The 20,913-nt window shown below is 43.2% G+C and overlaps 1 protein-coding gene across 1 annotated transcript in view; it reads right to left on the reverse strand.

Moving 5' to 3' along the window:
* Positions 1–20,913, reverse strand: part of LOC117819050 (calcium/calmodulin-dependent protein kinase type II subunit delta-like) — a 134,381-nt gene that overhangs the window by 76,721 nt on the left and 36,747 nt on the right. Inside the window, exon 6 of the mRNA XM_034692253.1 lies at positions 7,312–7,384. Within this exon, the coding sequence (XP_034548144.1) occupies positions 7,312–7,384 (73 nt within the window). The remainder of the gene's footprint in view (positions 1–7,311; positions 7,385–20,913) is intronic.

Here is a 20,913-nt window from a genome sequence, read left to right on the forward strand (position 1 = left end):
GGCAGGATTGGATGATGGATAAGAGAGTGGGACATGTGACGTGTATGGCATTGCAGCTCGAGTTGTCTGCCTGAACTAGCTCGCAGGCGTCGCTCCATTTGTGTCGCAGCCTCTGATGCAGCAGATTTGGCCTTCAAGTCTGGGCTTGCTACAAAAATACAAGCTAATCTTCAACTTCTTCTTTCAACTTCTACGAAAACCTAACCAAGTAGTTTCTGATCCAAACTGTAACATAACATCACAGCTGTGTTTTGGTAAGGTTTTGGCTCCATGCAGGCTACCTGGCCTGGGCTTCAGATGGATAATGCATGGGCTGGACATAAGAAACTTAGGGCCTTCAGATTCTCCATCTGAGAAGACTTTCTTTTTGGCCATCCTTTCCTATAACTCAAAGTCAAAGTAGTGCCATACTTTTTAACAATACATATTATTCAGTGTACTTTTATAAGGCATAATTGTGAGGCAGACTGGCTGTGTTTGCATGATTTAAAAGTATGCATGTTTATTAATAATCACATAAAATTAAGAAACTTTCAAGGTAGTGTTTTGCAAGCTAATAGTGGAAAACACTCACATTAGGCACACTTATTTGGCTCTGGTTCAACCCTTAAAGACCTAGACCATCTTTGGGGGTGCCAGACTCTCCTGAATTTATTTTGAATATTCTGAATGAGACAAATGTGGTATCAATGGAAAGCTGAGAATGTCCACTGTAACAGAGTTTTTAAAGCTTCTGATCGGATTAGCGGTCCAAAAGTTGTCAAACATTTGAGAACAAGTAGCCGGCGGCGGCTGTCTAGGTCTTCTAGGGTTAAAGCCAGTGTTCAAGGCTAGACGTAGGGATGTTAAGAACTTACTTGAACACATTTTGTCTTTCAATTTTATATCATGTGGAACAAACATCAAGTGGTCTCATATTTGGTTCAGCTATCAGGGAGGTGTTTTATGTTTAAAGCATGTTTCCATGTGAATCAGCTGACTAAAGGAGACGCCCAGCTTGGGGCTGCAGCTGAGTGACAGGTCTCCATGAGCGCTTTTTTTCTCCGCCGCCGGACTGATCATGACCCGGTTGTGCTCCCGGCTGACACCTGATCACGTTCACATGCTTATTTTTCTCAATAAGAACGAGTTGTTGAAGTCTGAGCCTTCACTTTTATGACTGTGTGTCCACAGAGATTAACAGCCTGCTCCACACGTTGATATTCAGTGTGTTTAACATATTTGATTCAGGGGAAAACATGCATTTGGCATTGTATTTGACATGGAAAACGTTTAGGTTTTTCTTTAATGATTAATAATTGATTGTTAACATTTCCAAAGATCGATCATGGAAAATACTTAAAATCTAAATCCCAGAAGCTAGAAGTGACAAACGTTTCTTTTCCACCTGCATGATTAACTCCACATTTAAAGAATATAAACAAATACATTCACTTCTTTTGGGTTGCTTAAGTTCACCAGTAAAATATCTCCTAGTTGGGTTATCATCTGCACTCCTGGTTGGCATTAGTTATACTTAGAGAGCAGTTTGAAAGTGCTGCTGCCTTGTTCTGGCTGAATTGAAACAGCATATTTACTCTGAAAACACTTCACTCACTAAAGCCAGTTCTGTTGAAGTCACTTGTACCTGACTTTCCTCTCTTTCTCTAAGCCTGTTTGGTAGTTTACCGAAGTTTCCTACTGTAAACAGCAACACAAGGGCTCTGTTACAGCATGAAGAGAACGAGGACATTATATTTAGGCTGTATTTCTGACACCACCTCCCCTGCACTGCAGCAGCATGCCTTTGCACCCTCTGCCTTCATTTCACTCCTCTCTCTCTCTCCCTCTCTCGCTCTCCTCAGCTCATTTGTTGAGAGGCAGAGGAATATGTGTATTTAAAGTGCAGACACTTAAAAGCTTGCTTTTATAGCCGTTGAGCCCATAAGTAAAAGAGAAAGGGAATGGGCGCTGAAGAGAGACAGTGAGTGAGCGAACCAGTAATCCTAAGGCGCTGTGCCTACCTCGTGTCATCACATCCTCAGCTCTACCGATGGGTTAGGCTTTCCTCTTTTGTACATGAGGGAGATAGAACTCGCCAACACTGCAGCAGCAGTAAGATAATCCGTGAAAAACGGATGTGGGAGGAAATTCTGATGAAGCATGTGCTTCCATCAAAAAGGTGCATTAACGCAACGTGAAGCATCCAGTCCACACGTTAAAGACATCACTGCAGCAAACAGCATCACTTAGTTCAGTCTCCATGTCTTCAGCGTACACACACAGGTACAATTAAACATGCACACACAGCTGATTTATACACTATGAAAGGGAGAGGGAGGGAGGGTTCATGAGCATTTGAGAGCAGTTCATGAGTGGGTGTTTTAAGTGGAATGACTCCCTCCTGTCTCTCCTCTCTCCCACTGCTCTGTCTGTAGAAGATCTGGAGATGCTGAGATCGTCTTGGCTGATTCCTTCAGAGAACGTGGTAAAGATAGAGAGCTCAGTGGAGAGGATGCTCCAGTTTGTACAGACTGCTGGCCCTGACACATTTTATCTCACCATTAAGAAAAATGTTAAAATGTCTGGATTAAAGTCAGGGCTGTGTGTCGTTTCAAAGTTTGATACTTGTGTCAACTTAAACATGGAAAATAGAAGCTAATATCATGCTTTAATGTAGTTTTCTACAAAATCCTGCAATTTTAAAAAGCAAGAAAACATATTATTGAAATTAAAAAAATAAAAACTTTTTTATAATTCTTCTGATTAACTCTATTTTAACAGAGCGTTCCCTTCATCTTCATCAGGCAAATTAAAGGTCACAAACCTGGGAGTAGTTTTAGATTCAGATTTTCATTTTAATGCTCATTTTAAAAAGTTCATAAGTACTTCATTTTATCATCTCAGAAACATAGCAGGAATAAAACCTTTGTTTAATCAAAGAAAGATGCCCAAATTTTAATTAATGCTTTTATTACCAGCTGCATCAACTACTGTAACTCCCTTTTTACTGGTTTGCCCAAAAAATCTCTCAAAAACTGCAGCTTGTTCAGAAACCTGCTTCTGCAGAGTTTTAACACGAAAAACAGAAAACAGATCACATAACTCCTCTTCTTAAAACTCTGCACTGGCTCCCTGTTTCTTTTAGAATTGATTTTAAAGTTCTTTTACTTGTTTTTAAAGGTGACATATCACACTTTTTTCATCAATATATATTGGTCTAAGAGGTCCCCAAAACATGTCTTTAAAGTGTATGCTCAAAAAAACACTTTGAAATCAGATTTTGGTCTGCCTGAAAAACCCTCTTCTTCAGCCCTCCTCAGAACAGTCTGTTTTCTTTCTGACCACGCCCCCTCAGGAAGTGGATGTGCCCTCTGCTCTCCAGCACGTTGATCTAATGTTTACATGTTGGCTGAATATACACGGCTGCCCACAGATCGCTTTACTTCAACCCTCTGAATCTGATCCTGACGGAGAGGCGCCTGCAGCAGGACCTTTCTGAACCATTGGTCACAGATTTAGTGTTTCTTGTTGTTTTATTTATCAGTATGTCGACGTGTGTCTTGGTATACAGCTACGAACATGTAGCTGTGTGGCTATGCTAACTAGCGCTAGCACTTATCCATGATAAATAAAAATCATCCACTAGATCTTCAAATCTGCAGACGTGGGGAGTAAAACCGACCTCTGCCAGAAAGGCAGCAGGACCTTTCTGAAAGATTGGTCCCAGATTCGGTGTTTCTTGTTTAATTCGTTAGTATGTAGACGTGTGTCTTGGTACACAGCTACAGCTACAGCTACAGCTACAGCTACAGCTACAGCTACAGCTACAGCTACAGCTACGACATGTAGCTGTGTAGCTATGCTAGCGCTAGCACTTATCCATGATAAGTAAAAATCATCCACTAGATCTTCAAATCTGCAGACGTGGGGAGTAAAACCGACCTTTGTGTTTATTAAGACAGCCTACAACTAGCATGCCTCCCTCCTAAGCTCCTTGTTAGCACATGTGTGCAGGGAATGAAAAACGGAGGAGGAGTCGAGTTGTATTTTATACAGTCTATGGGCTGAACAAGCTCCGAGCTCTGACTCCGTGACAGACCGGATATTGTTGTGACGTGTGAAAAACACTGAAGTCTGAAACGGCTCGTTTCAGCACACATTTACAGAAAGGTGGAGAAATCAGAACAGGGGCAGAATGGATTCTTTTCATTCTCTGGGGGTTTGTAGACATGCCAGGGAAACATATTTCAGGTAGAGAACCATTAAAAAGTCGATTTTCCACTTAAGACTTACCTTTTTAATCAAGCTTTTAATTTGAAGTAATTTATTTTTAGCCCTGGACTGCATTATTATAATCATTGCTTTAACATTTATTTATCTTATTTATTTCTTGCATTTATCTGATTTTGTTAACACTACCTTATTTTTTACTTTTCTTTCCACTCAGTTTTACTGCATTGATTTTGATTTATTTGTAAATATTTTATTTATAATCATGCCTTTTATAATTCTACCGTTGCTGTTGTTTTCTGTGTCTCTGTTATTTTGTGAAGCACTTTGGGCTGCATGTTTATATGTATGAAAAGTGTCATATAAATAAAGTTGAGTTCATCTATAACACATAGCAGACTCTAAATGCTGCCTTCAGTTCGGTGTGTAAGGTGTAAGGTTTTGCTCAGATAACAGAGAATCTATACAAAGTTTGCCGTGCAGTTTAGTGTCACCTTTTTCTGACAGGCATACAACCTGTTTGCTGTGTTGTCGTCTCATTTCCTAATTCGAGGGATCTTGTCACCCAGGCTGTCCTCAGTCATCACACTATGACCTATTGCATGAAATGCTCTCCAGTGCTTGGGTGTGAAACCAGATAGGTGTGTCGGCTAAATAAAGAAATAGCCACAACAGTTCTGATGAACACAACACGCCTCTGCTGGAACACTGGGACTGACATTTGCATAGGAGAGGTCTGCTTGACAAAAGCGCAACATGCACGACAAGATGCGATATTCAAGCATGCACAGAGGAAAAAACACACAGCCGGGAACAAGACATGACAGCAAAGAGGACTGGAAACTTCAATGTGTTCACACTCGGATTCACACACAGCTCATTGGATCTGAGGTGCTGCTTTGTCTGTGATACAATCAAGCACAACTTGAAACTCAGTCAGACTTCATATTAGTTTAACTTCACCATCTGCAATCACCTCAAACACACTATTACTCGATGTGTGGCCTTACTGAATAAAACATTTCAAGCTCAGCCCTTCATCCTTAAAACGAAGCACATATTCTCAAGAGGCTGCAAAATACATCTATTAAGCCCTCACAGCCCACAGAGCCAAAAACGTGTAACCAGTTCAGAATTAGCTGCCTGCTTTCAGTTTCCAACCCTAAAGAAGAGACAGTGCTGCCAGCCAGTTGGCCGTTTCAAACAAATGTCCCAGCATCTCACAGCAGGGGGCAGAAAATGAGCTGTCACACTCAAAGTACCGGGTGTCATTAACTGATCTATGAAGGCAAACTAAACCACAACAGGCTGTCTCATAATCAATAGTTAACAACCTCTTCTGACAAAGAGATCAACCAGAGGTCAGATTAAATATCCTCTGGGGCCGTGTTGCTGGCTGAGCAACGACGAGATCCTGTTCCAAAAAGGTTACAGAGCAGCGGCATTGCTCAGCCCGCATGACCAGCGCTGCATCCTTTAAACCTCCACAGACTGGGGGAAGTGGTATTTACACAACAGGAGGAGAAGGTGACTGCACAGAGCCAGAGACAGACAGTGTTCAACAGGGGAGAGGCAGAGGAAGGTTAGAGGTGGCGTTTGATAGTCGTATGGTGATGGTGACAAAGCTGCAGGAGCTTTGATCTGATACTACAGACCCCTTTCACACATGCACTGCAGAAAAAATACAGACAGGTAGGCTCCCCAGAAACCTTGAATGTACCTGCAAGACCACTTTTAAAAGTTCCTGCATAATGTCAGATATAAGATGTGTGAACACAGCAGGTAATAGTGCAGAACTATAAATGAAGGAGACTCCTCTTCCAGCTGTACACTCTAGCCAGGCCCCTTCCCTTCACTTAAACCAAACAGACTATATTCAGTAGTGAGAGGGTGACTATCACATGCAATCGAAGGCTGTGTGAAAGGCAAGTTCAGAGAATGACCGGATCCTAAGGTCTGAAAAATGTCTGCGGCTCTACTTTCTAACTTGACATTGTGTTATGAAGAGTCACAAATGCAAAACTTTTACACATGAACTCTATAGAAATCCTACATACCAAGTACTGGCGTTTTACAGGCTTCACCTTTCACACATGTTCCACACATTGGGAGATTGCCTGTCACTAAATCACTCCCACAACTGAAAATTAGGGATGCACCGAAAAATTCAGCCACTGAAAATTTTCAGCCGAAAACAGAAAATGCACTTTTGTTTTCCATGAACACAAACAATGAAAAGTACACTCTTAGAGTCTGTCAGCACACGTTTCACTGAGATCTATTCGGATCCTCTGCACTTCATCGTGACTGTACTTGATCCGTGTTATAAAGAGCATTACTTGGATGTGGGAATAAAGATGCGTGCAGGAGAAATGATCCAGGCAGCGATGGAGACGGAGAACAGAGCACAGAAAGAAGGACTCTCTGAACCAGATGAGGGGCATGAACCCTCGTTGTCTGATATGTTCAATGAGATCCTTGATTTCAATGAGGTTAGCACACAGTCAGAGCCATAAATGCAATGGTACTAATAACTGGCATAATCATTTCTTTGTGTTTCAGTTTTCAGTTTCGGCCAAGAATTTTCATTTAGGTGCATCCCTACTGAAAATACTTTGTTTTGTTTGTGTGGTTAAGGGTGATTGGGTGGAGCAGTCAGGGAAGAAGGGGAGTCTTCCTTCCTTGTGACAGTTTCTGGGTTAATATCACCCCAACTACGACTCGCTGTGAGTGTCCCAGTTTACTTCCTGCTGCATTCACACATCAGCTCAGGTTTTCACAAAGGAGCAGGGAGGAAAAAAAGTCATCGTGAACATCGTGACTTGGTCTTTTGCATTCACACATGCACTCTTCCAGACAGTGTTTGGAACATTTTTCTAGGTGCAGTTCATGTGTGAAAGGGACTAAAGAGAACATATATCCACATTAATTCATATGACTTTAATCCCCTTAAAAGCTCAAAGATTTTACAAGTGACATTACATCCACAAACAATTACACACTTTACACAGACGACACAAAAAACACACTCAGGAACCCCGTTACACAAATATATAAACACACTCTCAAAGGGAAAGCAAGGTGATCCCAATCACTCACCTTCAGGTCCCGGTGCACCACACCCATTTGATGGCAGTGAAGCACCGCCTCCAGGATCTGCTGGATGCAATGACTGCATGCAAACACCAAGGAGGGAGGGGGGGCGCATGTTAGTCTGAGCAGCGCTACAATCCCGTGCACAGGCCAGAGGTGTGGGGAGGAAATGGGGAGGGAAAGTTGGGGGAGGTATGGTGAGGAGTGGGGGGGAGGGGTTGAGGGGTTTCAGCAGGGTGTTTAAAAGGAATATTCTGTTGCAAGATGTAATCTTCTATCGTCTCATATTTCATTCTCCAGACCTCCAAGGCAAGTATACACTCTAACAGCATTTCCTGGAGGTGGCATCATAATATAAAGTATAATGAAATTTTACACTGTATAGAAATATGGACGACATGTCTCCTTCGCCTCTCATCGTAAAAAAGTGAAGCCAAAATATCAATGCGACAGGTGTCGACATATTGCCCTAGTATTTTGGAGCCTCGTAAAAGTGATTTGGCTGGAGGAACCGCAGAACTGATGTAACACCCTCTCTGCAACCTAACGCACATAATTACCGATATTACCGGCAAAACGGCAAAAGTCCAAAGGTCAAAGTTCACAACAGAACAGATCTAGGTGTTGATTATGGATATTCAAGTGACTCTTGTGTTGGTGATTGTTACATTTGCCCTCGCCATGCCTCCTCTATTCTGCTAATTTAGCATAAGCCTGCATTTTTAAAGAAAGCGGTCAATCATGATGTCACATCCTCTCTTTTTGGATTCAAATAACAATAAAAACTAAAGCTGTTAGAAAATGAACACTTGCAGAAAAAAGTGCAATGACATTAAAACTTTTTTGATGCATATTTTAATATTCTGGTTTGACCAAGCGGCAACCTCCGGTCTTAAAATATGAGTCCAATGTGGAAGTGTTAAAAGCTGCAGTTCCAACGAGGATCCGCTTGAGGCTGGCACCAGAAGTACCGGAAACCACATACACACCAATTCAAACAAGCTGATCTTAACAGCAGAAATAAACATGTTTACAGCCTGGTACAAAAGACGAGTGTAGTCTGGATAGCTCATTTCTCGATCGGCACACACTGTGCAGGGGCTGATTTTTTTCTAATGCAGCAATTTCAAAGATATTGAGATTACAAGTTTTCCAATGAGAGGCACAGCTGACTTGATTGACAGGCGGGAACACTGCAGCTGTTGGCGAGGAGGCTCAAACTCCGCCTCTTTACGTCACACTTGCTCGACAGCAGCAATATGGCTCCCGCCGACGATTGGCCTCAAAACAGCGCTTCAGAAACAGATAGGTGACATCACGGATACTACTTCCATATCTTATACAGTCTAGGGGTTTGACCCATACCTCATCTGTTACATGGAGGAGGCAGGCTTTATTACCTTTCTGGTTTTGGCTTCACTTTTGGGGAGCTGTCATGTCATCCATTTCTTTTACAGTCAATAGGATTAAAATTACTCCTGCCTAATTAAGTTGATGAAACTCTCTCTAACCCTGCAGATATCATTGATGACTTTTATTTTGGCGAGCTGGCTGAAGCTCGGTTGGACTCTGCAACAGAAGATTCCTTGAGGTCTCTGCGTCGTTTAACCAAACAAAGTTATCTATGATCTTCTTTGTCTCAACAAAAGTCTTCCTCAGATATAATCTTGGAAGACGCTTTCACTGTTCAGTCGTCTGCAGGTGAACTCTAGATACCTCTCTGCCCTCCAAGTTTAAGCCAGAGGGCCTTGGGTGATGAGAGAGGGTGTGAGAATGTGGCCGGCCATTGGAGGCACAGAGGGTGTTGATGAAGGAGGTGAGGGAAGGAGTGAGTCATTGTGCAATTTATAACATTTAGAAGATGCGTCTGGGATCACTGCCATGTCTGCTGGAAGCTTGGCTGGCCTCTGCTGACAAGAGCTGTCAGTCTGATGTCAGTTAGCTAAACCCCGAACTCAGACAGAAAATGCAGTGACGAGATGAGACGTCTGCACGGGGGGGGGGGGAGGATATATATGCGAGTGTGAAGAGACAGACAACAAGTACATGTGTGTAAGGCAGTTCTCAGTACTTCCTGGGTCCAGCTGTTGGAGGTGTGGACTGATGCAAAGCTCTATGAACCCACACACTCACTTCTCCACTCACACACACAAGCACCTGTGCTGATGGGGTTGTGGTGTTGTATGTGGACCAAAGCTGCATCATGCATGTGTGTCTCCTGTGCACTGACGAGTCAACTTTGATTTAAGTGTCCGAATTTGTTTCTCTTTGGTGTGAAATCAAGAGTTAGAGGTTCTTGGGATGGACTTAGCTTTGAACTGTTGATCTGCTTCTAATCTCAACAGAATTATATACAAAGTATGTTTGGCTTTCAGGGTGAAGGGTCTGTCTTCAAATATGTCTTGTGTGTTTCCTCGAAATTTTTGTGATGTTTATGGTCTCTTTTTTTTAAGGTCTGTTCTTTGGGCATTTCTCCTTTATGGGCTAGGACAGCTGAAGAGAGACAGAACATGTGGGGAGTGGAGAGTGGGGGAAGACATGCAGTAAATGGTCGAGGCTGGAATTGAACCTGCAACCTCTGCTAGAAGGGTTATAGCCTCTGTATATGGGGCATGCGCTTAGACCGCTAGGCCAACGGTGCACCATGTTTATGGTCTTTTAATGTCATGTCCACTTATCAGTTCTGGTACCTGAACTTTTCACGGAGAAGTCGGGGGAAATTATGGTAAAGATATTGTTAAAACACCTGTTATGTGCATCTCCAGTTATTTTGCATCCAAGCAGCAACCACTGGTGCTGAGAGATGCAGCCAAGAGCAAAAAAACTGCAGTTCCTGGGGTGTCCACCAGAGGGTGGCTATAAAGGACAAGGAGGCCACATACACACCCAATTTAAAATGCAAATTTGAAAATGATCATGTTGTAACGTGAGCTTTTTCAAGCACACATTGTCTGGGTTATTAATGTCTTTTTTATAACTCATCCACCCTGATTACATTAAAGCTAAGAGTTAAGCATAGTTTTTCATGACTACTTAGGGGCGGGGCTAATTTGACTGAAAGGCGGGCATGATGTCACTTTCTGCCAGGAGGCTCCAGACCTGCCTCAGCCTCACCTCTTTGTCTGGGGCGACTGAAAGTTATGTTGAGTCAGCATTTTCATTATGGCGACCGCCTCTTCAGGAAACCAATGGGTTACATCACTGAGACTGCATCCATGCTTTATAAAGTCTATGCCTCCTTCTCTCTCTGATTGGCTAATGTTGTCCCGCTAAGGAAGTTCCGAATTTGTGTTTTTATCATCCTATTTTTATGTCTGAGTCTGGATCTGCACAACGATGAGACGACTGGACAGTCAAAGCTGAGCATATCTACCCACAAGAGTCAAGACGAGAGTCCTCTACAGACTGTCGGCATGATTAAGTGCAAGATAATAAGATATAAATCATCCTGTCTGAAGATAAATAACTGTGTATCTAACCAAGGCTTCAGTTTTAATCCAACTTACTCACAGGACCTTGGACGCTCGATGTGATAGGCTGAAATTAAGTACAAGTCTGGCCCAGTCTACTAAATGCTACAACAAGAGAGAGAACATGAGAGAGGAAGATACACCGGCATGTCTGTAAAGTTCAGAGCTATAAATTAGCATCATGTGTCTTATTCCTAAAGGTCTCCCAATGAATAAATACTGGGCAGGTCAGATTTACAGCCACATCAGTAAGAGCTGAGTGATCCCTAACATGTGACTGCATGAGCCATCGAGTAAACCAGCTTCCGTGTAATGTGTGTCTTCCTTCTCGAGGTTCACGCATAAACATGGGCTTGGGTTCGCTGGTATGCATGCGCTCCTGCCTTCCTGTGTGTGTGTGTCCCTGCTCTTCCTCCCCCACTTTGTCAGCTGTTGAGCTCCGTAACCTGCGGGGTGAAATCTTCAGCATGTGTTTGTGTCTTACCTCCGGGATTGGGGATATTGAACCCTGAATGTATGTTTTTTAAGATTGGTTTGTTGTGTGCCTGTTTTTTTCTACACCATAGCTGGACAGCAAAAAGGAGTGAGGTTGGGGTGGTGACCAAATCTTAGTTTTTGGTGCCATAAATGTCATCAACTTTTTAACTTATAAAGACAGCCAACAGAAAAGCTTTCTTCTTGAGAGAAGAACATTTTTGATGACTGTTGCATTGGGGAGGGTGCAGGGTGGGGTAGTGGTTAAAGCTGCTGCCTCACTGGTTTGGACCCTTAGCTGAGCAGGAGCCTTTCTATGTGTGAGTTCTCTGCAGATACTCTTGTTTCCCCCCTACAGTCCAGAAACATGCTTGTCATGTTGATTGGTCACTCTAAATTCTCCATAAAGCAACCTGACAAAGGGGCTGCACGAGTCATGGCCAAATTCCACCAGATCCATGTACGGTCTGTCTCTGATCCGTCACGCACTTGATCTGATAGGTTTCTATTTTAGTCAATGTTTTAACTTCCACTGGATCCGCTCTGTTGCTTTCCTGCTGCGTCTCTGATCTGGAAGGTCAGAGCCATCCAGATCAGATATGCTAGACTTCTATTTTTAAAGGATGCCGGAGGACAACGCATCAATCTCAACAGAGCAGATGGAGCGGGACAGGAAGTCAGGCACCAAAACAAAATGAAAACATCCGGTTAACTTTCAGAATAAAACACTCACTGTGTGAGTCATTGGGTCAGAGGTTTTCAGAGGACCCTAAAGACAACATGGATGAGGAGAGGAGGGGGAGGAGAATCCTTGATTCAGTAATTATCAGAGGAAAACCTCGGTCAAATGACTCCAGCTTTTCCAGCGGCCCTGCTCCGTGCTGCTTTTTGAAAATGCAACCGGTGGGTGTTGACAGAAGAGAGAGCACGGAGCTGAACTGGACGTGGATCTGGTGGAAGTCCGATGTCAGGATAGCAAAGTATTGCAGTATCGGTATTTGGGAAAGAGTGTGCAGTGTTTTAGCATTTAGCATTAATCTAAGGTTAAAGATTTGACTTTGTGAGACTTGAAGAGTAGAAGTGTTCGTATAAGGGAACAGCAGCACCCGTCCTGAGGGTTTACGATGACACGTCTGGTTCAGGTCTGATGTTTCATGACTGATAATTCAGGATCAATAATGAAAGCGTCTCATTACAGCCACAAAACCAACAGCTGAGAGGAGGATTTGAGAAGGTTTTCGTATCTGTTCTAAAAGTAAACTCCCTCTGTTGTTATTTGTGGATTGTTTTCCTATAATAAAGATGCATTTGTTATTGAATGAAGCCATCGTGAAGACACAGGGATCAATACAATTGAATCAAAACCAAAGAAAAGTGAGGAGGAGGGAAGAAAAAAATCAATGAAGATGGCAATAAATATTTCTGTGGCTGTTTTATCTCCTGTGGTGGGAGGAACTGATGGCTGTTTGGGCACGTCTAAACACAGGATATTTACCACACCTGCAGGAGGACGTGTGTTACCGTGGATGTACGTGTGTGCGCGTGTGTGATCATTAATCGATCTGGTTGTCAGTCAGTGCAACAGGAGCTTTTGTTTTGTAGTTGTTTGCTGAATGATTGATAGATCGCGTTGGAGGAGGGGGGAGGAGGGGGGGAGGGGTGAGGGTGGTGGGTGAGGCAGGCCCGGGTCCTCCAGATAAAACAAACAAAGAGTATAACAAACAAGAAAAGAGGAAACATAAGAGCATACCACAAGACAAGTCGGACAAGGCTGACATTAGACAGGCAGCTGACAAGACCCAGACGAACAGACGTCGAGACGGAGGGAGGAAAGGAAGGAGGGAAAGGGTGTGAGGAAAGGAAGCATGCAGAGGTTGTTGGGAAGGGCTGGGTGAGGGATGCAGATGCTCCTCTACTTATACTAACCTTCAGGTCCCTGTGCACTATGTCATGTTGGTGAATGTGATGGACACTTTCTAGAATCTGATGGATACAGTGACTGTGAAGACAAAACAGAAAGAGGAGGGATGGTGAGGGGGTGAAAGGGAGTGTAAAGAGATGGATGGATCATGGGGGTGTGCAGAGATAGATGGAGGTTGAGGGAGAAGAAAGACGATGCTAGGTGAGAAGAGAGGCATGCAGGATCGATATGAGATGAATACGATAAGTTTCAGGATGAGAAAATGAAGGATGACATGAAAGATAAAGAGGAAGAGGTGGAGGAGAGGGAGAAGGATGCAGATAGAAAGGATGGTAAAGGGAGGGGTAGGTGGGTGGGTGGGTGGAGGAGACAAAAACGTTTCGTTTTGCTTTTTTAAACATGATGAGAGACAAGAGCAGCCACAGCTGAACAAACCCGACAGAAGGAAACCACAACAAGACGAGGAGAGGAGAGGAGAGGAGAGGAGAGGAGAGGAGAGGAGAGGAGAGGAGAGGAGAGGAGAGGAGAGGAGAGGAGAGGAGAGGAGAAGAATAGAGAGCAGAGGAGAGGAAAAGGAGAAAGGGAGAGAAAATGGGATAAGAGGAGAGGAGAGTGGAAGAGAGGATAGTAGATGGGAGAAGCAGAAGAGGAAAAGAGAGGAGAGAAGAGGAAAGGCAAGGAGAGGAGGAGACGGATGAAGGGAGAGAAAAGGGGATGAGAGTAGAGGAGAGTAGAAGAGAGAAGCAGAAGAGGAAAAGAGAGGAAAGAAGATGATGGAAGAAAAAGAGGAAAAGAGAGGAGAGGAGATGAATGGAAAGGAGAGGAGTTGAAGGATAAAGAGAGAAAAGGGGATGAGAGGAGAGGAGAGGAGAGGAGAGGAGAGGAGAGGAGAGGAGAGGAGAGGAGAAGTTGGAAGAAGCAGAGGAAAAGAGAGGAGAGGAGAGGAAAGGAAAGGAGAGGAGGTGAAGGATAAAGGGAGAGAAAAGCAGATAATAGGAGAGGAGAGGAGGAGGAGAGGAGAGGAGAGGAGAGGAGAGGAGAGGAGAGGAGAGGAGAGGAGAGGAGAGGAGAGGAGAGGAGAGGAGAGGAGAGGAGAGGAGAGGAGAGGAGATAATAGGAGAGGAAAGGAGAGGAGAGGAAAAGAGAGGATAGGAGAGGAAAGGAGAGGAGGTGAAGGATAAAGGGAGAGAAAAGCGGATGATAGGAGAGGAGAGGAGAGGAGAGGAGAGGAGAGGAGAGGAGAGGAGAGGAGAGGAGAGGAGAGGAGAGGAGAGGAGAGGAGAGGAGAGGAGAGGAGAGGAGAGGAGAGGAGAGGAGAGGAGACTTGATAGGCAGGGTTTAGACTCCAAAGAGAGAGAACGATAGAAGAAATATAATTCTTATGTCGAGCATAATATTGAATCCTAGATGACTGCTGGGTCGATGCTGAGCTGTTTTTCCATCACCAAAAAGAAAAAACGTCACTAACCGTGCGCTGCAAACGATACATGTTCCTTCCTCGCTCTTGTGTGTGTGTGTGCATTTATGAGAAAGTGTAATGTGCAGAATATGTGAGTAATAACAGGCGCAAAGAGACAGGCAGCCCGCAGGATCCACACCCACACAGCGTCTACTGAGTGGGAGGACTGAGAGAGAGAATGAGAGAGATAAATGTGCTCACTTGCTCATAAACACACACACACACATATATCTAAAAAAAAACCACACTCTGACTGCATTCACATCCTGATCTTAAACCTTAAAGCTGGATTTAGCAACTTTGGAGAAAACCAGGAAGAGTAAGCAGAATTTTGAAAGTATGAAAAGCCATTCCCCCAATATGCAGAAACATTCACTGACTAACTCCTGGTTAAGCATGAGCAGCATGCTGTTGTTCAATAACTGCAGCTAATTTCCAATTTCTGCCATCCTTCTGCAAATCAACATCACTCACTATGGTCAGGTGTAGTAAGTACTCTGGCCAGATTTTGCTCACACACACACACACACACACACACACACACACACACACACACACTGCACCGACAGCTTTTATCTCTTTACGCACACAGCAGCATGTCCCGCCCCACCTCCCACTGTTTCTCTTCTCTTCATGAGTCTCATCTCTTCGCAATGTTCATCATCACCACGGTTTATTTATTTTAAAACACCCAAATAACAACTCAGGCCTTTAAATCCTTCAGCTGATAAATCTGACATCACAGCAGGGGATCCACTTGTTGACAAAACGGCAACCTCCAGTCTTAAAATATGAAGCCCATGCTGAAGTGTTTAAAACTGCAGTTCATTGAGCGTCCACTAGAGGCTGACTGCAGAAACACCGGAAACCACATACACACCCATTCAAAGAAGATGATCTTTACAGCATTAATAAACAATGTGAACAGCCTGGTTCAAAAAACAGTTTAGGTCTGAATAGCTCATTTCTCTATCAGCACCCACTGTCTAATAATAATAATAATACATTTTATTTTGGGCACTTTTCAAATCACCCAAGGTCACCTTACAGATAATAAAAACATTCATCATTAAAACATCATAAAAACAAACAAACAAAAAAGAAAGAGTCATAAAGAAAAACTAAAAACTAGTGAAGTGCAGAGAGTCCAGTTAGAGGGAATAATCTGGGGGGTGAACTTTATATCACTAGGTAATTTTGAAGTTATGAAACTTAAGTTTTGCCCAAATAAGGGCATGCCTGACTTGAGTGACAGGCGTGCACCCTGTAGCTTTTAGCAAAAAGGCTACAGCCTGATTTATACTTCTGCGCTTATTGGACGGCATAGCCTACGCCAGAGGTCCCCGTAGCTCCTGTACCTACGCAGAGGCCTACGCACGTAGCTGACGCGCACCTCCTCCAAAATGTAACGATGCTTTGAATCGACGCAGACCACAAGCCCCGTGATTGGTCGGCTCGGCGGCATCTCCTCCTCTCTATTCTTCATGTAATCATGTCTGCGTGATAAACAGCAACATGTATCAGCTGTAGATTAACATAACACGCTCTGAATCTCTGTGGAAAAGGCCCGGCCCGTAAACAGGCGTTCGGCTATCAGAGAGACCACACTGCCCTTAAGTGTTTCGGCGGAGAATCACTGCACACATCGACGCACAAGTATGTGGTGCTCATGTCCGCGTCAGCCCCTGCTGCGTAGGGGTATTGCAGAAGTATAAACCAGCCTTAAAGGCCCGCCTCTTTACCTCACATTAGTAAGGTTGAGTTCAGCATTTCCAATATGGCACCCACAGACGATCAGCTTCAAACGTCACAGATACTGCGTCCATTTTTTATACAGTCAATGGGTAGCACCAGTGCTCTCAAATCTTCAAGCTGTTCCGGTCCAAGAAAGACCGGACCAGTCAGAGTTGTTTCAGGCGGAAGAGGTTTTAGCTTCAGGCGCTGTAGAGTTATGTCGTATTAGGGCTGTCAAAATTGCTCCAAAATGATGTTCGAATATTCGCTCTAAAAACCCCATAGGTTCGAACCATTCGAATATCTATATTTGCGCATTATGTCAATAACAGGTGGACAAACTAATACAAGGAGACATAAAAACTTGTATATGTATTTTTATTTCAGATTTAACATGCCTAAAACATACCTACACATTACAAAACAAGTAAATGACCTAATGGTCTGTACCGTAACACTTTTAAGACTGTTGACCTCTCGCTCGCTCGCCCCCTCCCCTCTCTGTGCGTAATGCGCTGAGTGAGTGCTGAACAAGACTTGTGCGAACAATTAAAGGCCCTGACTCTTGTCCCTAATATAGGCAGGCTTCATTCAGTGATTGAAGCAAATATTATTAACATTAATTGAAGTTAAAGTTAAAAATGAAAAAGTAGTCCACTTACATTCTTGGCACTAGTATGAAAAAAAAGAGGAAAAACTGCATTTTATCACAGTGTCACTGATTGTCTGGTTCTTTTAGTCCACTGTCAATGTAGGGTCTTAGGCCTGACAGGTTATTTGCCAAAAACACAAGACAGTCCACATGTGAAGAGGCCCGATCTCTTTTTATTCACTATGTTCCCAGCGGAGGAAAAGACGCGTTCAGAGCGCACTGAGGATCCGGGGACGGAAGGATTTCTCTCTGCCGTCTGATTCACGCTGTGCATGTGTGACTCCTGTGACCTGTCCCTGACCCGTCATGCAGTGCGCCCACTCGCAAAGCAGCCGCTGATGTGTTTTTTTTCCACAATCGAATATTAATTTCACAATCGAATCTCTGTTTTTTTTTTATATTCGAATATATATTCGAATTTAGAATATTCGTTGACAGCCCTATGTCGTATGCAAGGAGCGACTGAAGGCCTGTAATCGATGGTGTCTTCTAAAGAGATAAGCGTGGATGCAGCTATAGTGGCAGTATAATCAGAACGGCAACGAGAGATTCTCTAATCACTGTCTTATAATGATGATTTTTTTTTTTTTAAATGGGCAGAAAATATACTCTGGAGGCTGAAAAATCCCTTCCCAGTTAAAACAGAAAGCTAACTGTCTGCATGCATAAACACCACCTGACTCAACCTGTGAAGAAGGCGTGGAGCCTCTCAAGCTCGCCCCTCTTCATGTCCATCTGAGTGTGCCTCCTAAATATCCTCGTCTATTTATGAACTCCTGGAGGGGAAAAGATGTGAAAAAAAAGTGCAGCCCTCGACACATTTGCTAAAAAAACAAACAAAAAAAAGCATCTTGCTCAGCACTTTGAACAACAATGTCCCGCTGCTCTCTACAGGACGCTGAGAGGTACAGGGAAGAAAATCAAACACAGAGCCGGTCTGTTAACACTCTCACTCTACACACACCAGAATAAATCAAATCCAAGCTTATGTGTGTGTGATGTTAAATACTCAAATCAGAATCACAAGCTTCCTGTTTTCTGACATGTTTTCGGTGCTGTGCGCACGGCAGGAAAACATCTGAGGATGAAAATAAACAAACTGATTAAATTTGTGTTTCAAAAAAAGGAGTTGATGTTGTAAGAGTTTAAAGGATCAAGTCAGTGTTGGTATTGTTCACACAACTGTCAGGAGAACAGAAGCAAGGGATGTAACGTTTCTCTGCAGCCTCTTTAATGCAGAGTGATGGAGGTGGGAATGTTTCCAAGTATTCCTCTCTGCTGTCTGTATAAAATATAGAGCACGTTATGAAGAGGGCATTGTTGCTTTGCCTTCGGTTAGTAAAGGCAGAAATAAGGGAGCCAGCTGGACTATACAGTCATGGCCAAAAGTTTTGAGAATGACACAAATATTACATTTTCACAAAGTCTGCTGCTTCAGGGTTTTTAGGTGTTTTTGTCAGATGTTTCTATGGTATAATGAAATACAATTAGAAGCATTTCATAAGTATCAAAAGCTTTTATTGAGAATTACACAGAATTCATGCAAAAAGTCAATATTTGCAGTGTTGACTCTTCTTTTTCAAGACCTCTGCAATTCTCCCTAGCATGCTGTCAATCAAATTCTGGACCAAATCCTGACTGATGGCAGTCCATTCTTGCATAATCAATGCTTGGAGTTTGTCAGAATTTGTGGGTTTTTGATTGTCCACCCACCTCTTGAGGATTGACCACAAGTTCTCAATGGGATTAAGATCTGGGGAGTTTCCTGGCCAAGGGCCCAAAATCTTAATGCTTTGTTCCCCGAGCCATTTTGTTATGACTTTTGCTTTATGGCAAGGTGCTCCATCATGCTGGAAAAGGCATTCTTCATCACCAAACTGCCCTTGGATGGTTGGGAGAAGTTGCTCTCGGAGGACGTTCTGGTACCATTCTTTATTCATGGCTGTGTTTTTAGGCAAGATTGTGAGAGAGCCCACTCCCTTGACCGAAAAGCAACCCCACACATGAATGGTCTCAGGATGCTTCACTGTTGGCAAGAGACAGGACTGATGGTAGCGCTCACCTCGTCTTCTCCGAACAAGCCTTCTTCCAGATGCCCCAAACAATCGGAAAGGGGATTCATCAGAGAAAATGACTTTACCCCAGTCCTCAGCAGTCCAGTCCCTGTACCTTCTGCAGAATATCAGTCTGTCCCTGATGTTTTTACTGGAGAGAAGTGGCTTCTTTGCTGCCCTCCTTGACACCAGGCCTTCCTCCAAAAGTCTTCGCCTCACTGTGCGTGCAGGTGCACTCACACCTGCCTGCTGCCATTCCTGAGCAAGCTCTGCACTGGTGGTGGCCCGATCCCGCAGCTGTAACACCTTCAGGAGACGGTCCTGGCACTTGCTGGACTTTCTTGGGCGCCCTGGAGCCTGTTTTGCAACAATTGAACCTCTCTCCTTGAAGTTCTTGATAATTCGATAGACGGTTGACTGAGGTGCAATCTTACTCGCTGCTATAAACTTCCCTGTTAGACCCTTTTTGCGCAATGCAATGATGGCAATGCAATGATGGTCATTGAAATTATGTTAGCTGGTCCTTTTGTGGCAGGGCTGAAATGCAGTGGAAATGTGTTTTTGGTGATAAAGTTCATTTTCAAGGCAAAGAGGGACTTTGCAATTAATTGCAGTTGAGCTGATCACTCCTCATAACATTCTGGAGTATATGCAAATTGCCATTATAAAAACTGAAACAGCAGACTTTGTGAAAATTAATAGTTGTGTCATTCTCAAAACTTTTGGCCATGACTGTACAGGGGTGTGTCAGTCAGAGGTTGTGTTATATTAGGTTTGATAAGCTAACACAGAAGAGTAACATCCAGAGAATTACAACACTTGATCACGTTAGCATTTCTATCTGTGAAACGGACAATTTTAATGAATTGGAAGGTAAGGAAATCAAATGTTTTGATATTGACAGATTATTTGTAACTGATATCTATGGAGCAAGCGGCATCAGCACTTGTAGATCCAGGCAGTGGCCACAGAAGCTCTTTGAATTTTATTTTATCAGTGATAGATAAAAGGCCTTAAATCTAAAGATCTAAGTTGTCAATCACCATGAATACAGTCCAGTACTGATAGACTCTTATTGATACTTGAGTTTTAAACCCCATCAATTTTTGAATGAACATGAATGTATACATTTTATTTTATTTTTCCTTCAATTTTCTATCTCTTTATCTATACACTGAACAATATTTACGCTCCACCCCTTGCTCCCAAGTCTTGTCCTGTTGTAGGTTATCACATGTTTATTTGTTTGTATATTTGTTTGTTTTTCTCTTTTAGTTTGTGCATCAGTGTGTGTTAGACCTTGTCCAGTCAGAGTTGTGTTGCTGTATTATAATTCTGTGTAATAACAAAGAAGAGGAAGAGGAAGGTGAAGAAGGAGGAGGTAGAGGAGGAGGAGTTAACCTACATCTTCTTAAAATTAAGCCCTCTAAGAAGAGGTGAGCTCAACTACCACAGGAATTCATGGATGTAGAATTAAAAAGCTGATGAGTCCTTTTATTCTGTGCATGATTATAAGATAATTTCCTGGAGGGAGACATCTTGCATCCTTACAAACAACAGGTTCACCGACTACAACAACAAACACCAAGGCCACCTCCTGGAACCGCCCCTGTGTATGAAACTTGTATATGTGAATGTTTATTAACCAACGCTGTTTCTGGAACTATTTCAGAACATTAATGGAACATTTTTGAGTCTGTCTGCTCCCTTGTGAGGAAAGAAACGTCCTTGATTTAGCATTAAGTGTAATTTACTCCCAATTTGTACTCCTAATTGCCTCCATCCAATCAAACACTACTGAGGAGGAACTCTGATATATACTGACAGGGAGTTACAAGGTGTGA

The sequence above is a fragment of the Notolabrus celidotus genome, chromosome 9 (genome assembly GCF_009762535.1).
Source record: "Notolabrus celidotus isolate fNotCel1 chromosome 9, fNotCel1.pri, whole genome shotgun sequence".
NCBI classification, from domain to species: Eukaryota; Metazoa; Chordata; class Actinopteri; order Labriformes; family Labridae; genus Notolabrus; species Notolabrus celidotus.